Raw genomic sequence first — 22,223 nt, 5'->3', positions numbered from 1 at the left:
GGAATATTTTGCATGCATTTTGTCACATTTTGCATGCATTTTCTGACCTTAATGGTGATCATATATGAGTTCTTTTATCTGGAGATTATTTCTTCCAGTAATTCTCCTTCTTTTTTCAAAGTGTTCTCTTCTGATCGAACAACCCAGTCACTTACAATCCAGGTCACCTGTGCTTTTGAGCAGCTCGTGGTGCTAATCAAACACTGGCTGAATGAAATTCTGCCTTGTATCAGCACAGCAAGGCTTGAAGATGAATTGAGACAAGAGATCAAAAAACTAGGAGGCTACATACAGTTATTTTTACAGGTAAATTGCTTTGCTGATTATCATTTGAAGAATTCATTTATTCAGCAAGTATTTATTGACCTACTGTCTGCATCTTCCCCAAAATTAGATCTGTAGAATGTTCAGAAGTGATTTCTGCTTTATAATTCTGAAACTGTGGTTATCTATGATTGTCTATTAATTATGGCTTCTGTGCCAGGCACTGAGAGTTCTCAGTGATTTACAAAATCATTTAAATCTCTTAACAACTTCAGAAGTGGACACTGTTATTAATCACCATTTTATAAATGAAGCAATGGAGGTACAGGGTATGTAGCTTATCCAGTGTTATAGGCGTAGCCGGTAAGTGATGGAATTAGGATCTGAACCCGGGCAGGCTTGGGACCAGAGTTCATGCTCTTTACTATGCATATTCTACTATGCTAACCCTTAGTAATGGCTATGGGGAAAAAGGCAAAGTCTTGCTCTGGTTGTTTGTTAGATTAGTCACAAGCCCGGCGATGCACAGGCAAGGAAAATAATTTTTTTTCTGTTTACCTTATATCAAGTGAGATTAGACTTGGCTCTGAAGAAGTAGTAAGCTAAAAGCTTACTCTCTGTCATATAAAATCTGGGGGTAGGCATGGTGGCTCTACTCCACTCCTTGAGATCCAAGCTCCTTCCAACATACCTTTCTACCAAGCCAAATCATGGCCCTTTATTTCATGGTCCACCAGAGTGGTGGAGCTCTGTCTGAGTTCAGTGCAGTGGGATGGAAGAAGTGACAAAGAAGAGAAAGGCCAAACTTCCTTTAAGGGAAGTTTCTAGAAATTTCCCTATGACATTTCTCTTTATGTATCTTTGGTCAGAACTTCATTACATGACCATGTCTAGCTACAAGTATTATTGGGAAATGTACTTTTTATTCTGGACAGATATGTACCTAGTGGAAAAATCAAGAATTCTATTACTACAAAAGAAGTGGGGAATTTGATATTGGATAATACCTAGTCACCCACCATTTCAGTGAACTCCTCCGTAAGAATTCTTTGAGTAGGGGTGCCTGGGTGGCTGAGCCAGTTAAGCATCCAACTCTCAATTTCAGCTTATTTTATGATCTCAGGGTCATTGGATCAAGCCTCGTGTCAGGCTCTGTGTTTAGTGTAGAGTCTGCTTAGGATTCTCTCTCTCTCTCTCTCTCTCCCTCTGCCCTCCCCCTGCTTGTGCATATATGCATGTGCTCTTTCTCTCTAAATAAATAAAATCTTAAAAAATAAAAAAGAATTCCTTGAATATATGAGGGGAACAGATATAAAAATATCAAAAGGGATAGGTTTCAGTTTTTTAAATGGGTGACTAAGATTCATAACAAAATGTTCTAAAATGTTGAACAAAACTTACGTTATTATGCCCACCAAGAGACTTTCTACATTCTATTATTGTGGTAGAAGTTAGTTGTATCAAATACTTCCTGAGGGGCTATTTACTTGATAGGATTTGGAAATGTTTGTTTGATTAAGTAATCTCACTAGTCAAATTGAAATAAACCTTTATTTTTTAATGTTTTTTTTTAAAGATTTTATTTATTTATTTGACAGACAGAGATCACAAGCAGGCAGAGAGGCAGGCAGAGAGAGAAAGAGGAAGAAGCAGGCTCCTTGCTGAGCAGAGAACCTGATGCGGGGCTCGATCCCAGGACCCTGGGATCATGACCTGAGCCAAAGGCAGAGGCTTTAACCCACTGAGCCACTCAGGCGCCCCTGTTTTGCCTTTTAATATAACATCTCTATAAGCCCACACACTTCCATGGGCAGTTAGCTTTGGGCAGTTAGAGCGGCTTAGGTGTCTTTTTCTCACAAGGACTCCTCATATGAAAGATGCTCAGTTGGATACTTGTTATTGAATTAATTATAAATTCACACTGGATGAAGGATCACTTTGGATATAAGCAGTGAGGAAACAGAAAGACCCTAGGACAGAGAGGTAGGGCTCAAACCAGTATGGGTGAAGTAATAGATGAAGGAAACGTTCTGATAGTACAGAGCCATGAAGATGAAGGCTGGCCAGAGAGCAAAGCTGGGGAGCCAAAGCCCGAGAGTCCGACTTATGCTTGAGCCTGGAGAAGGAAGCTAGTCGAAGGGTTGTGGTGGGAAGAGAGTGTGAGATATACTTAGTTGGCGCTTGGATTTTAGATGCAGTTCAGGAACAAGAAAAAACCCCCAAGCCCATTATTGGCATTTGGAAACCCAGTGTTTGAACCCATGCTAAATTAGTTCTATGTCCTTTGGCAAATTGCTTAAATTTTTAAGGTCCCCATTTTCTCTTTGGGAAAACAAAAATAACAGCGCCTATCTGACACGGTTGCTATGAGGATCAGATGGATGGACAAGAAAGTGCCTGTGAGAGTAACTGGTGTGTAGTTTCTTTCCTTCTTCTCATTCTCTAGGAAGAGCACTTTGAACTTAACTTAGGAGTTGTGACCTATAGCCCTATGGGAAAGGTTTTATGTAAAGAATCAAGGATGGAGAGAACAGGTGACTCGAAGGGGAGATTAGACCAAGCTCAGGAAAGACTTATGTTAAATTGGCAAAACTGAATTTAGTGACTATACTTCCTACCTAAGCGTGGTTTGAGAATTCTTACCTTGTAGCAGTATTATAAGCATGGCCTAGAAAGCAAGCCAAGAGGAGTATGCTGAAGAATCACTGCAGTTGGCAGGTAAAAGAAAGAAAATCTTGGGGGTGCCTGGGTGCCTCAGCTGTTAATCAACTGCCTACTGCTCAGGTCATGATCCCAGGATCCTGGGATCGATTCCCTGCTCAGTGGGAATCCAGCTTCTCCCTCTCCCACTCCCCCTACTTGTGTGCCCTCTCTTGCTGTGTCTCTCTCTATGAAGAAAATAAATAGAATCTTTAAAAAAAAAGAAAAGAAAAGAAAAAAAGAAAGAAAGAAAGAAAGAGAAGATCTCGGTGCAGAGGGGAGGCACGCTTCATTCTTCTTGGGCATGTGTACTCTGGTGTAGAAGCCTTTTCCCCCTTTCACTTCCCTTTCCTCTTCCTTCTCCCGTGATAAGAGAAAGTATCTTTATTAACCATCTGTCAGATGGCTAATGGGACAGGAAAAATTCAAAGGCAAAAAAGAGCCACATTTTGTTCCCTTTTCTGGTGTGGGGGGCATTCACTCATTGCTTCTGTCTTCTATTTAGTTCACTGCATACTTGTCTTATGTCTCCTATTAGCATGTAGGGTCTTTGGGCATAGAGGCTGTATCCAAGTGATTTTATCATCGTTAGTAGCTACAGGGTTGCATGTTTTTTGATTCTGAGTGAGACTTTTATGAAGCATAGTCACGATATGAATGAACGCAGAATTTATTTTCTTCAAATTGCTTTTCTTGTCTTTTCTTTACCTCTGTTTATAATCTCATGTATCTGATATACTGATCCATTTTTGTTTTATAGGGATGTTGTTCAGATATCTCATCAATGGTAAAAGAGGCTCAAACTAAAATAATCCGAATTGTACAACAAGCTGTAAAGTATGTGGGACAGTTAGCAGTTCTTAAAGGGAGCAAGCTGCATTTTCTGGAAAATAGTAGCAATAAGGCTGCCGGTATTCAGGTAATTTGGTAATATTAGTTTTGGAAGACTTCATCTGAGGAACAGTAGTCTTCTGATAATAGTATCAACTAAACAGGATAAGTTGTTTTGTTTTTCTTTTAAAATAGTTCATACTTTTAATAGTTTGGCAATATTTAAAACTGTTTCAATCTAAATTAGTTAAATGTACTGGATAATTCTGGAATCTTCACTTTGCTTTTTGGATTTTTGCTTTGATGATGCATACCTACTCTGGAGGGTTTGCACAGCCAATCAACACATACAGAACTCCATAATTCTAGAAAATTTGTATTTGCTTTCTCTAAGTATTCATGCCATTAAGAGCAGTATTATATTAGAATGTTACTGTGTTATAGCAACACAGCGTTCTAAGATGACTTTATTTTTAACTTAAATTTTCCTTAGTTAACATAGAGTGCCATATTGGCTTCTGGAGTAGAACTCAGTGGTTCATCACTTAATACCCATCACCCATCTAACCCATCCTCTACCCACCTCCTCAGACAAATATTCCTTATTAACTGTTATATGTGGAATGTTAAATTAGAGATTTGCTAAATTTATTACATGTTATATGTGGAATAGTAAATGATAGATTTTCTTACAGACCGTTTTTATTCCAGCTTTAGTTGAATTTAATAAACTAGGAACTTACTGTAGTCCTAAAATAAGCAGAAAATATAATAATTATTTTATAACTTAAAAACAAAACACCGAATTTTCTACTTAATGCTTAAAAACTTTTTCTAGGAGGACTTCATGGATGCTCTTTGTGATGGTGTAGGCTTAGGAATGAAGATTCTATTAGATTCTGGACTAGAAAAAGCAAAAGAACTTCAGCATGAACTCTTAAGTCAGTGTACCCAAAATGAGGTAAGAGGAACAAAAGTACATTCTATATAGTACCAGATGGCCTATAAAGTTGATTTTTAGAAAATAGTTTAATTCAACTAAATTGGATTCTTATAAATTTATGTGCTTTAATTAGTGTTGAATTTTTTTTTTTTATTTTTATTGAAAAGGCTGATGTGATCATTATGTCAGTTATTGTCAGTGAACCCACTGTGTATTAACTCCAGAGCAGAATGGAGTCTGGCAGTGACATCTAGTGTTCACTTTCTGCTGGTCTCTTTCTTCCTGATCCTTGTTTAGGTCTCTGCTTTTCCACCTAAGAATAGAAACTACCACTTACTGATGCCATATTTTAAACTAAATATTTTGCCAAAAGCATTCATATCTGTTATTTCATATCAAGATACAAAATCAATGAAGATTTGAGTGACTTCCAAAAATATGCTTCCCCAGCACCTTCTTTAGCTAACTGACGTTAAACATGAACCCAGTAGCTGTCTTAGAGGTGGCACTGTTTAAAACCAGTCTCAGTTTTTAGCAATCATTTATCAAGTCCATGCTCTGACTGTTCCTTCACCTGTTGACTGTAATAATACTTATGTCCTAGATTGTGAGTCATTTATTTACTAAATTATTTCCCAGTGCAAGTATGGGACTAGGTGCTCTCCTTAGAATAGGGGTGAACCTCCCCACTTTGCAAGGGTGGAATTACTTGGGTTTTACGGAGCTGGAGGACCTCGTCCAGTCATCCGAGCCAGGGTTTTATATTCTACCTATGGGACACCTAAACTCCACAGGCTACAAAACTAAGGTTTGTAAATCGTTGTTCACGCACGTTAATTTTCATTATTGGGAGTTATTATTAGTGAAGTGGGGACTCAGGAGATAAGTTCTAATCTTTACAGCAGTGAAATCTCGGAGCTCTGTCAGTTCTAGAATCTTGTAACAATTTCTTGTTAAAACCATCTCTGTCCATTTCCTTTCTTTTTCTGGAGTCAGTCAGCTGGGATGGAGCTGCCTGGGGATGTTGTGTTTGCTGAGCTCACCCCCAGGAGGAAGGTACTCATTTACATACATACTGTTTGATCTAGGAAAGACAATTAGGTAGAGGACCCTTAGCGTCCACCCCTGTGGCCCATTTCCAGGAAGGCATCAAGTAAGTTAGTTTTTTTTCTTTCCTTTTAGAAAAACCTTTTCATTAATGCATGTCTAGCTTCCTTATCAGGAGAGAAATTGTCCATGTAAGCTAGAGGGGCTCTCCAACCCTCCTCAGACTAAAAGGCTACATGGGTTCTAAAGGGCTATCATCTCTGCCCAAACTGGCTCAGAACTGGAAGAAACATTGAACATTAAATTGCTCTCCTGTTTCCTGTGTAGCCTTGAGCTGCTCACCTGGGCCCCTCACGTGTTGCATTTAAAAAGTGAGGATGAGCATACGAATGCCCTAAGATTGTTCTGAGGATTTTGTGCCATGAAGAACAGTGGACAGAAATGCTAAACACAGTTACCCCGCAGGTCTTACCTGCCTCACTTGGCTCGCGCTTGCTCTCGCTGTATGTTTGCCTTTCCCATTTTGTGTTATTTTGCTTTTAAAATACAAACACATTCAAAAGGAGCTCATTTTGTCACTAAATCAAAATACATGGGCCTAGTCCTAGGAGACATGAGGCTGGTTTCAGTTCTGTAACGCAGCTTCGAATGAAGGCAGTGGACTCGTACCGCCCACTGCCCACATCTTCAGCTTGGTTGTGCTCAGCTATAGCACCGTTTGTCCCCAAAACACTTTCTCTGTCCTTGTTTGCAAAGTATAGTATCCACTGGCGTAAGTGCAAGGGGCCTGGAGTCAATTAATGAAAAGTAGATGAGAAGTAAGCTCACCCGAATGTGCTTCGAGTAGTAGGGCAGGGCGCAGACGTCAGCTTGGCTGCAGTTTGCAGGAAATGCATAGCAAAACGGTCAGGCCCATTTTGCATACAATTCGTATTATTGGCATTTTCAGGCAAACTTCTCCCTCCCTCTTTTTTTTTGTTTTTTGAAGATTTTATTTATTTATTTGACAGACAGAGATCAAATGTAGGCAGAGAGGCAGACAGAGAGAGAGGGGGGGGGAATCAGGCTCCCCGCTAAACAGAAAGCCAGCTCGATCCCAGGACCCTGAGATCATGACCTGAACCAAAGGCAGAGGCTTTAACCCACGGAACAAACCAGGCACCCCTCCTTCCCTTTCTCTTAATTACTTTCTCTCATAGTCTGTATGCCCCCGCTGTATAGTCATGGTGGGATTTTAGCTCGTCATATTCTCTTAAGTTAAAACTCAAGAACCTGTGGAAGGAAAACAAAGAATCCAAAGAACTGGAAAATGGGTTCAAACATAAGGCATTGGATTTATAACTGTAAAGCTGGAGCCAGGGGAAAAAAGAATTTGTGTGTGCCTTTTTTTTTTTTTTTCTTTAAACCACACAGAGAAACTTTAAGTTAGACTTTGGGAAGAGCTGTGTGGGTGAAGCCAATTAAATTCTTCTCACATCATCCCCGGCAGAAATTAAGTGAAAAGGTACCTCATGGGGGCAGCATTGAGCAGTACAAAAGCAAAGGCTTTAAACCGAGACTGGGGTTCCCACCTTGGTTCTGAGTCTTAGGAGCTTGGAATCTGTTTTCATATTTGTAAAAATGAAGACAGTTGCATATGCAGCGTAGAATTATAATTGAGAAGCATATAATAAAACATGTAAGGGAAATCACTCAGATATAGGAAGGCAAGTACTGACAGTAGTTAATGATACCTACTATGTTATATATTTGGAAGTTGCTAAGAGAGTAGAACTTAAAAGTTCTCATTGCAAGAAAAAAAATTGTAACTGTGAGGTAATGGATGTTAACTAAACTTCTTGTGGCGGTGGTTTTGCAGCATATTGAATCATTATGTTGTACAGTTTTAAACTAATACAGCATTATATGTCAACTATATTGCTGTGAAAATGTATATGTAGTTCTTTGAGCATAAATATCTGCTTGATAAATTAGTTACCTCACCCTCTTCAAGGGAAGGCTTGGAAAGTTCATCCCTATAAATATTTAAATGTAAAACAAAATGCTGTTATTATCACAAACATCAGAGTGTATCTATAGTTAAAATAGAATCAACATGCAATTTATTTTGAAAGAAATTCTGCCTACATATTTAGGTACACTGGCTGTTTAATTGCAGTCCCAATAATAGAACTCAAGTCTTTTGACTTCTTAGACTAAAATTCTTGCTTGTCTCGTCCCATAGAGTTCTAGGATTTTTAAACCTCTAAATAATTATTTATATAGTAAAATATGTTCATATTCTATATAGGTTACCAAACAGATGAAAGGTAAAGCCATGGGATTGATTGGATGTCTTGAAAACATGTTTGCTGAGTGGAAAACAGTAAGAGAAGCTTTAATGTTTACTTTGGTTTGGTGTATTTTAGCATTTCGTTCAACCGAAGTATTATGATATGTTTATTTCAGTTTTCATCCTTAGCCAGATAATTCCTTTGTGCCTGGTTAATTGCAGCATGTGTCATAGTTTTCTAGCTACTTCCTCTTGGACATCATAACTAATTTTTTAAGAAAGAGATAAGATAATGTATAGAAATTGATTAATAGTGTTTTATCTATTTCTTTCTGCTACTAGTTTAGTAACTATCAGCTTTTCCTGGGATAGTTACTGGCTAAAAAATTGTGTTTAATAATCAATATGCTTGAAGATTTTAAAATATAGGTGAATTAGACAAATTATTTTCAAATCACAAGTAAATAACAAAATATAAATTAAGTGTATATCAATGTGTCAAATAGGAGAGAAATAGCTATGGCTCGAAAATTTTTATTTAAATAAAAATAAATGGGAGATATATAATGTTGAACTCTAAAAAATTAAATTTATCTTTTATGATATTGGATAATAAAGGGTACTGTTGTTTTATTTCATTCCCATGTAATATGATGATTGTACTTTGATTTAAAATTAATTTAAAATTCTTGGGGCACCTGGCTGGCTCAGTTAGAAGGGCATGCAACTCTTGAACTCAGGGTTGTGAGTTCAAGCCCATATTGGGCATAAAGCTTAGTTTTAAAAAATTCTTTTAATTTAAAAAATAAAATTAATTTAAAATTCTTATTTCTTTTAAAAACAGTAATTACTTTTTTTAATTGTATTATTGTATGTTGTCTAGCTTGTAGAATATTGTATGTTGGTCTTACTTGTGGAAACAGAACTAAGCACTGGTGAGGAAAGTAAACTCATTTTCTTTCCTGAAGATAAGACTCTGGTGATTAAAATTATATTGACTAAGCCTTACTGTCATGTAGCCTATTATGTATCTTTAAAAATATTAACTTTATTTACAGAAAAGTTTTAGAACTGAACTACAACAAGAAGGTCCTGGATACCAAGATTTGAAGAAGACGATTAATCTTGCACAGGAATTCCTGAAGTTAAAACATTGCTTGGAGCAAACTATTCAAATTATTATTTCTGCACTGAGAGGTATATACTCCAGATGGATTTGTAATTAATCAAAATTTAATAGTTTAAGAACTCTCAGATATCTTTTCATTTCTAGTCTAATTCATTAACTAAAGTCTAATTAATGCTACTTCTTTGACACTAATTATAGAAACTTGTATGGTCATATTCTTACTTAATATATCTAAGTACTTTGCCTAAATAATTAGATCCTAAAAACCCAGGTGTTTAATTAGCAGATAAGCTGAGTAATCTTAAGTCATTTAGATTTATCTTGACCAGGGTTACTTTGACCTGAAAGATATGTAGAGTCATATAAGAGTAATAAATACCTCATGAAAAATTAAAACGTTAATTAATTTTTTCTTCTTCTTGCATAGGATGCCACATGGACAAAAATATTCTCAAGAATTGTGTTGAAAGTCTTTGCAACTTGGCCAAGGATTTTCATGATGATTTGAGCATGTGCTCTACTTCTCTTGACAGCTGTGAGAAGAGACTACCTCGAGTTGGCCATGGGGGACTAGAATCTCTAGCCAAGTCACTCCTCTTATGTTTTGAATCAGAGGAAAGAGCTGATTTGTTGAATCCCTGGGAAACTTGTAATCAAAATACCAGAGAAGAAGGACGGCAATCTAAATCAAGCAGGACCGACTCCATTAGGAATAAAGGTGTACCAAAGTGTGTCTTTGAACTCCATGGCTCGTCCCCAGCAGTGACCTCAGAGGACAGCATGCCCAGTAGGATTCAGTGGGTGTGAATTCTGATATGTAGGCACTTTATGACCATCCATGAAAGAGAGAGAACACTGGGTAGGCAATTTTCCTTATGTAGGAGAATATAAAAAGCCGGAAGTCAGCATAAATGTTTCAAAGAAGTCCACATCTGTTTGATGGCCTTCCATTGGGAATGGAGAGTATAGGCATTATGGAATTCTGATTTCAGAATGTGCATTTAGGAGTTTCTTGGCAGATAATTTTAAATAGGCATTCACCGTATTGGAACATGGTGGCAAGATAATGAAATTAGGAGTTCGAAAACAAGTGAATGGTCGTTTCTTCAGTTTCTCATTGCCTTTAATTTTAAATGTTTATTTTTCACATTGATATACTATTTTAAATGTTTATTTTTCACATTGATATACTATTTCTGGTTGGTTCTTCAGCTTGTTTGTAAATGGTTACTATAGTTACTATTAAGTTATTTTCTCATGAGTGGAAACACACGAATAATCAGTTACCTTTATGCCTGTGCCTTCTCTCCTCTGCAAATAGCTACAATGAGGTTTATGGTGAAATTGCCAATTGTAGGTGTTACTAAGGCAGCTTAACTTACATTGTTAGATCTAAAACTGTTTTCTTGAAAGGTTAACTGGTTATCTTTTTGAACAGTGTGTTCAAGGGCAGTTTCCTTTTCTTTCCAAATAGAAATAGTTACTTGAATATATATTAATAAAATGGCTTGCTGGTATAATAGTTGACTATATTATCTATGTTCCATAATGGGAGCTGTATGAATATAGTTTAAAACCAATAAAATAGTGCCAGAATCATCTTTTGAATGGGGTTAAGAAATCAGAGGCTGGACCTTTTCTTGATAATGCTTGTTTTGTTAAGGTGTAATGAAAGAGTTTGTACGTGATTTGGTAAAGGTTAAAGATCCTTATTATATCTCACAGTTGATCTGCAATCAGGTAATAAAGACAATATTCTCCTTTTGGGACCTTTCATTAAGGAAATAGTTTGACATTTTGACCACAGGCATATGTGGAATCTGGAAAGATACTTAGTGATTCTGTTTGAGTGATATTGAGCAGTTCCTGGAGAATGATTCTTTTAAATAAACTGATCCTTTCATGTGCCCCTTTCACTTGCAAATACCACTTTTGCCTGAGAAGTGAAAATTGGATATTAGTACCATGAATAAGTTCAGTAATTTCCTTTTTGGGAAGAGATTGTAACTACTACTGGTTACTGTAGCCAGAACAATGTTAATAAACCATGTGCAGTATTGCCAGGTGCTTTAAAATGGTGCAGTGCAGCAAATTTGCTTTAATTTTCTTTTTTTTTTTTTTTTCTCTTCTTTCTGGCATTTGAGCTTGTATTCTTTCTGAAGTTCTAAAAGTATTTTTAATAGTCAACGCTCTGCCAAGTGGCACTTTTGCTATCAAGTTTCATGAAGTGTCAATGTACATAGAACTTTGCCTGCAGATTGTACTTCTTTGAGGAACTTTCCAAAGTGTCAATACAGTAGTTTAAAGAGTTTAAACATGTTAATGTTTGGTACTTAGTCTTTACTTCCTGCTTTCAAAATTCATGACTTCATTGGTCAAAAACCTATTATTAATGTCTTTGTAATTTTTGTATATACATATATATTTATACTTTTAAGTAAATTGTTATACAGTATTCAAACAAATGATGAAAATATATTTGCTCTTAGAATCATGTGCACTGATAAGAAATGTTATAAACAGAATGCCTTTAATAAATGTTACTGGCTTCAGAATTCTCTCTTGGTCTCAGGGTTTTTTTGTTTTATTGATTTTTTTTTAATTAAAAGCTTTTATTTATTTATTTGACAGAGATCACAAATAGGCAGAGAGGCAAACAGAGAGAGAGGGGGGAAGCAGGCTCCCCACTGAGCAGAGAGCCCAATGCGGGACTCTGTCGGAGGACCTTGAGATCATGACCTGAGCCGAAGGCAGAGGCTTAACCCACTGAGCCACCCAGGCGCCCCTGTTTTATTGATTTTCTTCATTATTTTATTTCTGACTCAAAATTGCCATAATAGCTCTGTTTTGATAATAGTTATACTGGTTATGTCATAGTTACACATAACTATGATGTGTTCATCATACTTACATATAACTATAATGTGTTTTATATATAGATATATAAAACTATAATAACAGTTATATTGGTATTGCAAACCAAACAAATCATTAGGTAATACTAAACAATAATAATATTATTATGGCAACTACTTATTATTATGGCAACTACTTAGATTTTTTTCGTTCAACATTGCTCTGCCTCCGTGCAGCTAGTTTTCTGGGATAGCTTTATCTGCACGTGCTGTAGTGGAAAGAGTGGCCATAGACAACTTGCTTGCTGACTTCCTCCCCATCTCCTCATGTGCAGAAAGAAAAGTAATACCCACCTCATGGACTTTCTGGGCATTAAATGGGGAAAATGTAGGACTAGGTCCTGGCCAAGTAGTGCACTTTTAGTAAATGTTAGTGTCTGTCCTTTCCCATTACTGGCAACTAAATCCTTGTCGTCATATGTACAGGGTCACCCGTGGTTCAAGCCTGTGCTGTGAATGTCAGTCTGCCAAGAGACAAGTTGTATTGCAACCCTGCAAACATGGCATACTTGAAAATATATCTGCTACCCTCAGGTTTCATGATAATAAAAGGAAGTAAAAGTATCCCACTGGTCTTAAGGAAGGTTCGGTGTGATGTAGGAGTGTCCTTCATGAGGTCCCTCTGAGATTTTTGGCAAAATATTATTTAGTTAACTCATTAGCATTTCTAAATTTGCAGTGCCTAACTATTTGCCAGTAACGATTTTGAGGTTTTATCTAAATATGGAAAGTAAAAGTTCATTTATCACAGAGGAGGGGGAAGGTGTCAGTTTGGTGGGGTTAAAAGAAGGTTGATCTGTTCAGCTTCTTGTGCATGATTCATCAGGGAAGCTTGTGCTCTGGATTTAGCAAGTTACAGTCACAGCATGATATAATCAAGACAATTTTTTCATCTTTCTTATTTAACCATTATTGGCTTATGAGCTTTTTAGATGTGGAATATGGGCAGTTAGCTGAATAACATCTGATAGCTAGGTTCATTCTTCTTATTCCAATAATTATTTAATGCCAGACCTACTTCTAGTGCAATGACCTAGAAACATGGGGAAAAAAAAAAAAAAAAGCTTAGATTGCCTCAAATCCTGGACTTGTGAAAGACCCAATTTGTTGGCTCCCCAGTTGTTCATAACACTGTACCTTCTCAGTGCAGAAGACCTCTGACCACCCTGGAGTTGAACCCCATGAGAACCGCCAGAGCATCACTGATTGACTCAAGACAGAATTGAGGAGAACACCATGTTGATTAAGCGCATGGCTCTTCCCATTTCCCATCGCCAAATGGCCAGGAGTTCAGATGCTCATAGATTTTTAAGAGTTTAAGAGGACATTCCGAGTCTTTTCTAAGAAGGCATCATGCTTTTGTTTCTCTGACTCATTTTGTTGTAAACATCTGAATTTGTCCACATCATCAAGCATCTACCCTTCAGGGGCCCTCATTTCTAAGATGAACAGATTAAGCTATCCGCTACAAAGATGGGGAATCTCTGACATTTGGGAAACGGGTATCACTTCTTACAGCCCTTCTCCTCTTCTGGCTTTCAAGGCCTCCCACCCCATCCCGTTTCGGATGCTGTACTGTGAAGTCTCTGTTGACTTTCCTTCTCTTCCAGGAGCTCCATCGCTGGCTGTGCCCGCCCCCACACCCCCTGCCCTATGACTCTCCTGAAACTGCTCTCACTAAGGTTGTTGGCAATCTTCCAGCTGCAAAATCCAAAGCAATTTTTCAGTCTTCTTCTTTGATTGCTTCCTCTCTTTAGAAATTCTTTCCTCCCCGGGGTCGGGGTAGGGGGCTAGATGGTTCAGTCAGTTAAGTGTTGGACCCCTCCTGGCTTCTGCGCAGGTCATGATCTCAGGGTTGGGAGATCCTCTCTTGCCTCAGGCTCCATGGTTAGAATGGAGTCTGCTTGAGATTCTCTCTCTCCCTTTGTCCCTCTCCTCCAAATAAATAAACATCTAAAATAAATAAATAAATAAATAAATAAATAAATAAATTCTTTCCTCCCGTGTCCCCCATAACAGAAAATTCTGGCTTCTTCTACCTCCCTGATTGGTTTTTCATTTTTTTCAACTCCATGTGTTTCTCATCCTCTGCCTATTCTTTTAAATACTAACTAGTGTTCCTTGGATTCTGTGCCCAGTGAGCCCTCTCTCTGAAGTCTCCTTGCTCTCCCTAAGGACAGCTGAATAGTGTAGCTGTTGAAGATGCAGGTTCTAGAGGCTCTGCCAATCACTCCCCCCTGTCCGGGCAGCTTCCTTACCAGAAGTAGAAGGTACACATGAGCTTAAGATCTTCATGGTACGTGACTTAGTGGATGGTGACGTCTTCAACAATGATAATGAACACAGGAAGAGCTAGATTTAAGGGGTGTGGAGAATGAGGTAAATTTTTAGATACGTTTCAATTTAAGGTGGCTACAGTACCACCAGGTACACAAGCTGAATATAAGAGTGTTCAAGAGAGGGGCGCCTGGGTAGCTCAGTCGGTCAAGCGTCTGCTTTGGGCTCGGGTTGCGATGCCGGGATTCTGTAATAGAGTCCCATGATGAGCTCCCTGCTCAGCAGGGGAGTCTGTTTCTCCCTCTCCCTCTGTTTCTCTCCCCCTGCTCATGCTCTCTCTTCCTCTCTCTCAAATAAATAAATAAAATCTTTAAAAAAAAATGAGAGAGAGAGAGAGAGAGCGAGCGTGCTCAGGAGAAGGAAATGTCAATCTGGGAGCATCTGCTCATGCCTGGTGGTTAAAACTGCTCAGGTGGGTGAAATCGATGGGTAATCATGGCTATCTTTCCTTGAGTCCTCATCCGCCAGGTTTTCCAGGCTAAGGGCTGTAGCTGTGTTGCCCATTCACCCCCGCAGCCATGACTCCATCAGGTAGGTACCGTTATTATCAATTGAGAAAGGAGAAGCTGATTTCTATCCCAACGGATTCGTTTTCCCAGTCCTTAGACTTCATATAAACCGAATCATACAGAGTATTAGTATGTGTTTGGTTTCTTTCACTCAACGTTTTGCGGGTCCTCGCGACCAGTAATGTGAGTCAGCACTGCGGCCCTTGCTACTGCTCAGAGCAGCGAGCATTCCATGTCCTCACCCCGAAGGGTTGAGCCCCTCACCTGTTGCTGGACACGGGACCTCTTTCCAGTGTGATCATTTGCCCACATGGATCCCATGTTTTTCTATATTTCAGTGTGGGACTTTGCTCAAGCTCTACTTTTAGGATTGGGAGGGGCTCTTCTTGCATTTTTTTCCTTCCAGATTTTAAGTCATTTCTGTCAATGTCTCCATTAGGCTTCCTGGGTCAGCAGGATCCCAGGCTCTCCAGGAGCCCTGTGATGTCTTCTACTCCTTCCTGCACATATCCCCTTCGTTCTCTGCCACTCCTAGGCCCCCTGGCCGGCTGCCCAGAACCCACTGCTCCCGTGAGCATCCAGAGCATACCTTCTGGAACTTCCAGGCCACTTCCCCAGCCGGCAAACCCTTAGGGCTCTTAGAGAAACCTCACCTATTTACTACTCAAGAACAGAAAAGGAAGAAAGACTTCTGCGAGCTCCTAGACTTGAGTTCATATTTTTTCCCTACTTCTCTGAAACCAAGCCTCCTCCCCAGCACATCATCGAGGACACACGTTGGTGGACATGCACAATGAAGTCACTGTAGGATGGAAGAAGAAAACTATCTCAAACCCTGTCCAGGGCAGGGCTTTTTTCTATGATGTAATTCACAACCTCTTTCTGGGAAGGAATTAGCATTCCTGATAAAATGCTTAAGGAATGTTCTGCTAGAACAAAATGAGATAAAAGCTTCTGGGAAGCCAGGGTTACTCACTCAGCTGACTAACTAACCAAATACTTTTAAACTAGACTTTCTTTTTTTTTTTTAATCCAGTGATTCTTTATTCTCTTCCTATAAAATCTCTTCACCAAAAAGGTCTCTTGGAACTGACTTGCACACAAAGGCCTCTTTCCTGGCAACAACTTTGAGGTGTTTTTTTTTTTTTTTTTTCTTTTTAAGATTTTATTTGAGAGAGAGAGAGAGAGAGAGATCACAAGCAGGGGGTAAAGGGAGATGTAGACTCCCTGCTGAGCAGGGACCTCCTCCCCTACCCCCAACCATGCCAATGTGAGACTCCATCCCAGGGCTCTGGGATCATGACCTGAGCCCAAAGCAGACGCTTAATGACAGAGCCACCCAGGTACCCAGGCAGCAACTCTGAAATCAAACTCTGGCATGAGCTTATAATCAATACGAGATGTTGCTATGCCATTCTGACAGGAGTCTGGGTGACTGAGTCAAATTTAGGTAAATTTGAACTTAACATAAGTCACTTTTCATAGATTTAAGCATTTAACAATTTTTTCAAGTACTTCCTTGTCTTCACTCTTTATTTTTTAAAATATTTTATTTATTTGAGAGAGAGAAGGGTGAGGAGCAGAGGCAGGGGGACAAGCAGACCCTGCACTGAGGGCAGAGCCTATTGCAGGGCTCGATTTCATGACCCGGAGATCATGACCTGAGCAGAAATCAAATGCTTAAGTGACTGGGCCCCCCAGCAGTCCCTGTCTTCATTCTTTAAAAGGTGAATATACAAGTTTGGGGAGAAGCTTAAAAAAAAAAAAACAACAACAACCACAAGAAGTTGGAGCAGAACACAGTGCTAGGGCTCCAGCTGCCCAAACAGTTGAGAGGAAACCCAGAAAAGAGGCGAAGGGTAAAAACAAAAACCCCAGTCGTAAAACCCCCGGGAACGGGGCTGGGGAGAGAGCTCCAAGCAGCGAGCACAGGGAACTTCAGGCTTGCCAGACCTGGGCTCGAGTTCCTGCCCTGCCCTTGGCGGTGTGACTCCGGGCCAGTCACAGCCTCCCTATGCCTGGGCTTTCTCAGCAACCCCCCAGATAATCCCACACCCTTAGGGGGGCCGCTGTGAGTTCTGTTGAATTGCTAGACTGTGTGCCTTGACCGGCACGCAGGTTTCAGCAAGCAGGGGGACTCAGTAGGTTAATCGTCTGTCTCCTGATTTCGGCTAAGATCATGATCTCAGGGTCGTGATGTCACATCGGGCTCCACACTGAGCAGGGAGTCTGCTTGGGATTCTCTGTCCCTATGCCTCTGCCCTTCCCTCTGTCTCTCTTTCTCTCTCTGAAATAAATAAATAAATGAAATCTTTAAAGATTATGTGTTATCTACCCAATCCCCACTGCCAGGACGGGGATGGACTGTTAGGCTCATGGCTCTCGCCTCCTCACAGCGACAGATCGTCTGGCTTTGTCTGCAGTGTGCAACGGTCACTGTTTCCTCTTCTTCAAAGTTCCTGGACCAGCATGTTAGACGTGGACCTTCTGGCCATCGATTGGATCTGGACAAACAGAATCAGAGCTAACACCTTCTGTAAACTTGCCGTCTAAACTTGGTGAGCAGAGACATGGCTGCTGCTGCGGAGGACAATTCGAGCTCCTGTCCAGGTCTGACCCCTGCTCCATTACTCCTATGCCAGTTACATTTTCCAGGGCAGGGTATACTTTTGCAGCATCCCAAAACAACATGAGAGTTGAGTGCTAGTTTGAAGTTTTTGCATAGGTAGAGATCTCTGTTTCTTCATTTCCCTCGGTTTCTGTATCCTCCCTAACCACTTAGGACATCACATCCCCAGTTAGCATCAGGCTAGGGGATGGAGAAGTGGAAAGAACGCATCCTCGTCACCAAGTTTGCTTAGGTCTGGAATATGGGACACGAAAATTGTCAAGAGCTTAAGCACTCGGGTCCCATCCACACAGCTTAGATTTGGGGAAATTCCGCCAGAAGTAAAACGAAATGTACTAGACACCAAGGGAAATTTACAGCAGAGCAACCCAAGCTCTGAATAACCCACATGCAAATCTGTGAGCAGTTTCAGTTGTTCATAGGGTGGTGCTTTTAGTAAGGTCTTTTCAAGAAAAGCGAGTAAGCTTTAGGCCTTCTGATGCTCCTTGATCTTCCTTCGGCATTAAATACTTCCAGTATCCCTTGCCATCCATCCAGAAGGCCCCGGTGGTTTCCATTCCCTGAACACTGTTCCAGTCCCTTCCTGCTTCTGCCCCATGTGGACTCTGTCACTCTTTCTCTTGTGGTCCCCAAAGCTCAGGGCTTGGCTTCTCTCTCTCTCTCTCTCTCTCTCTCCTGCCTCTACACCTTTCCTTCTGGATCTCAAGCACTTTCCTGTGTGGGTTTTCCATATGTCTCAACCCAACAGGCTCCCACGTTCCAACTTTTCATCCCTACCTGTCTCCTCAAACACATTTTTTTCTTCCACAAACTTCTTTCACACCTGACCTTCTGCGTATCACTGTCTCACGGTTCCTGAATCTTAGTCTTCACTCTGTCTTCCCGTGTCTCCCATCATCCAACTCGATACCTTTCTATTAACTCTTTCTCAACAAAGTGTCTCATCTGCTCCCTTTTTTTCTTTTAAAATTAAAAAAAAATTTTTTTTTAATTAGGTAGGTTCTGTGCCCAGTGGGGGGCTTGAGCTGACAATCTTGCCAGCTTGGGGCTAACCCTAGGGCTCTAGGGTTAGGAAATGGGTGGGTGGAGTCCATATTAGAACCCCGCTCTGTTTGAGACTTTGAGCCTCTGCTCATTAGGGCACTACTGTACAAATGCAAATGCTGCTCCCAGACTCAGAACCTCCCTGGTTTCACCTGAGTCCATAATTAGTCAGCAAGCAGTTTTTAAGACTGTACATGGGCAGGAGCACACCAGCTCCCTATGGAAAGTCCCTCTCTTGCTTTGCTTCTCTGAATAGCTGTCTTATTATTCTGCGAGCCATCATGAAATTATGAACTAGAAGGCATTCATGTTTTAAATGTCTTCTTATTCCTTAATGTCTTTTTTTTCAAGTGACGTGAAACAAATACTTAAAATGCACAAATCCTGCGTGGTGCAAGAATTTTCACCAAGTGAATGCATCAAGATAGCTGCTACAGAGATAAGGAAACAAGGGGACCAACGCTCAGAAGGCTTCCTCACGCCTGCTCCTGGTCATTGGCCCCCAACAGGTGACCTCCAAGCAGACTTCTAACAGCATGATTAGCTGTGCCTGTTTTTGAGCTTTTGTGTAAGTAGGATTGTACCTGGGAATTCTTTTGGGTCTAACTTCTTTTGCTCAGTGTTCTCTTTACAAGATTCATGATGTAGTGTAGGTCATTCACCATTGCTACATAGTGTTTCCTTGTATAGTAATTACTATATTGCAATTTGTTTATCCACCTGTGGACAATTTGCATATTGCACACCCTCCCTGTAACCATATACGTCAGTCATGTTGTTTGCCAGAGACTTTTACACTTGCTGGTGAGCCAGGCATAAGTCCCCGCAGTGGCTTTGGCCCCATGACTCGCTTTGCCTAAGAAGATCTTAGCAGAAGTGATGCAAACTGTCTTGAAAAAATGCTTTGAAGACTGGGCTTGTTAGCTCTTGTATCTCTGCTATTGCCATGGGACCCGCACGTGCAGGCTGGCCCTAGGAGGAGAACTAGGGACACGTGAAGGATGCCTCCCCTCCTGTCTCTCAGAGCCCAGCCTGGATCAGCCGCCATAGAGTCATGAGCTAAGAAAATGCAGCTGCTGTCTGCTGGGGAGATTGTGTCCATGGTCAAGCGACACTCTCTTCTACCACATCAGGCCGTGTCTAGTTGATGTACCTTTGCTTTATTCTGTTTTCTGTTACTACAGTGAAATTGACATGAGCATTCTTGAAAATGTGTTTTAGGGGCACACATCTACTGTTTCCCAGATGGCTCAAATGTTTTTAAAAAATTCACAGAAGGAAGGTCCTCATGCAATTTCCTTTAACCATTATATTACCAAGTATCTACCCCCAAAGGAAAAGTAACACCTATCTGCGCTTGTGTTCCTTCAAGCCTCTAGAGAGATTAGTATTAATGGCAAACAAACAAATAGTTCTGAGACCAAGATAGCCAAGCACTGGCTCTTTAGCTGGGCGTGCAGCCCCTTACCTTCCTACAAATGGGAGTCCTTGTAGGGCCAGCAGGAACATGGCCCAGTGGCATCCAAACGGCACTCCTCTATGCCTCCACAAGCTAAACCAAACCCACTTTGAACTTGTTCTTTCCCAGTTGGTGCCCTTGTCGGGACCATCCATCACCAGCACACTTCCCCTGGACAACTGTTTCAACGATACATCATCCAAGTGAGCGGGGGACTTCTTAACGGATTGCTCGTATCCATCAGCACAGCGAGCCACAGCTCCGGGAATCTATTAGTGTAATCCAGCATCGGGGTGAGGCATATTGATAGAGCCAAGCTGGTCGATCTGTGAATTGTGGGTACCTGGAAGTTCAGGTCAGGAGACTAATGCAGATTTCAGGTTGGATTGATGTGGCTATGAATGGTATTTTATGATATAAACTTTACCTCTGATTTAGAAAGTAATTTAATGTGGGTGACAGCTGAGGTCCAGGCTAAGAGAGGTCGACATGGTAGATATCTGTAGCTCTTAGAAGATCTATTTTGGGAATAAGTTACTGTTCTTGATACTATTATTTCATTTTGCGATATGTCATCAGGGGCACGAGAAAATTGGCCCGGGAGGAAAGTTTTGCACATAAAGCAAAACGGGCTCGTTCTGCTGCCTGCCAGGTAAATAAATATGAGGTGAGTGTGGCCGCTGCAAGGTTCAGTTGCCATCTGTTTTCGTTGGTTGAAGCTGGATTCTCAGAGGTCTTGCCCTTGACCCGATGTTTAGATAACGAAGCAGAGGTTGCAATGCATATGTTGTTAACAACGACTGCAGGACTTTGGTGATACGAAAAACTATAGTGATTAGGCAGAGGAGTAGGGGTACAACAGGTAAGATGACCAGATACCAATACGGGGTTCAAATCAATTAGGACCCAAATCAGGGAACACATACCTATCTTTGTTGTTCAGGAAATAAAAGGCATTGTTCTGTCCCACGGACATACCTGACAGCTTCTGACTAGACATGGAAAAAATTTTCTGGTGACTCTCAAGACTTGTCTACTACTTTATTAAATATAAAAACAAGGATAGGCAATCCTTATTTGATACTTATCTATTATTTCACTTAATACTCACAACAACCTTATGAGATAGGTACTATTGTTATCTGTCTCTCTCTCTCTTTTTAAGATTTTATTTATTTATTTGAGAGAGAAAGAGATATCAGGAGCAAGGGGTAGGGGTAGGGGTAGAAGGAGAAGCAGACTCCCTGCTGAGCAGGGATCCCGATGCCGGGCTCGATCCTACGGCCTGGGATCATGACCCGAGCGGAAGGAACCGACTGAGCCACCCTGTCGCCCTTATTATCTCTATTTAAAGTTGAGAAAAGTGAACCAGAGGAAGGTCGAGTGACTTGCCCAAGGTCACACAGCTGGTAAATGCTGAAGATGGGATGAATACAAGTATCTGGGTCTCGACATTTTGCTCTTGACCCTCAGGAGAAGAGAACCTCAAACCTGGCTGCACATTAAGCATCACCTGGCGAGGGCTTTAAAAAAATCAATACCTGACCCCTGGCTCCCAGATTTTGTTTTAATTGGTATGAGGCGAATTGGTCCATAAATATATTTTAATGCTTTCTTAATATTTTCTCTTGTGTAGGCAAAGATGAGAATCACTAACTCAGTCCCTTTCAAGAAATGGTACTTATTTTCATTATGATGTTTTAATGCAACTGCACCAAAAAGCCGCAGAAGTCACTTTCCAATTAGCAGCAGAGGAGCAAAGCATTTAGAAAGTCTTGGGCTCCAGGGGCCACCCGAGGAGTGGGCTGCTCATTGGCTCAATGACGACACCTTCAGGCAAAGAAGACAAGTGCAGAGTTTCTTGCCGAAGGGCACATATTGTCTCTGCTGCCTACCACACAGTGCCTTCTACAACTCACAAGCCCAGCCCCTTTTTAAAGTAGAAAAGGTTGACTTTTACACCCAGCATCAATTTTTAGGAAGATTTTTTAGTTTTTTATTAACATATAATGTATTATTAGCCCCAGGGGTATAGGTCTGTGAATAGGAATAGGAAGATTTTTTAAACTGCTCCTTATCTCAAAGGCAATGAGCATTTTGTTCCAACTGAGATGCCTTTCATACTTGATTCCGGTCACGGCAAA

General features: G+C 40.5%; 1 protein-coding gene across 1 annotated transcript in view; it reads left to right on the top strand.

The window, feature by feature from the left end:
• KIF14 (kinesin family member 14) overlaps positions 1-11,744 on the top strand; it is a 52,778-nt gene extending 41,034 nt beyond the window's left edge. The window contains exons 25-30 of the mRNA XM_059413056.1: positions 122-306; positions 3,725-3,883; positions 4,634-4,756; positions 8,076-8,150; positions 9,116-9,254; positions 9,614-11,744. Coding sequence (XP_059269039.1) covers positions 122-306; positions 3,725-3,883; positions 4,634-4,756; positions 8,076-8,150; positions 9,116-9,254; positions 9,614-9,993 — 1,061 coding nt within the window. The 3' untranslated portion in view covers positions 9,994-11,744. The remainder of the gene's footprint in view (positions 1-121; positions 307-3,724; positions 3,884-4,633; positions 4,757-8,075; positions 8,151-9,115; positions 9,255-9,613) is intronic.
• The last annotated feature ends 10,479 nt before the right edge of the window (positions 11,745-22,223 follow it).

The sequence above is a fragment of the Mustela nigripes genome, chromosome 10 (assembly GCF_022355385.1).
Source record: "Mustela nigripes isolate SB6536 chromosome 10, MUSNIG.SB6536, whole genome shotgun sequence".
Taxonomy (NCBI): Eukaryota; Metazoa; Chordata; class Mammalia; order Carnivora; family Mustelidae; genus Mustela; species Mustela nigripes.
Note: the sequence above shows the minus strand (reverse complement) of the source record. Positions and strands in the feature narration are given on the sequence as shown.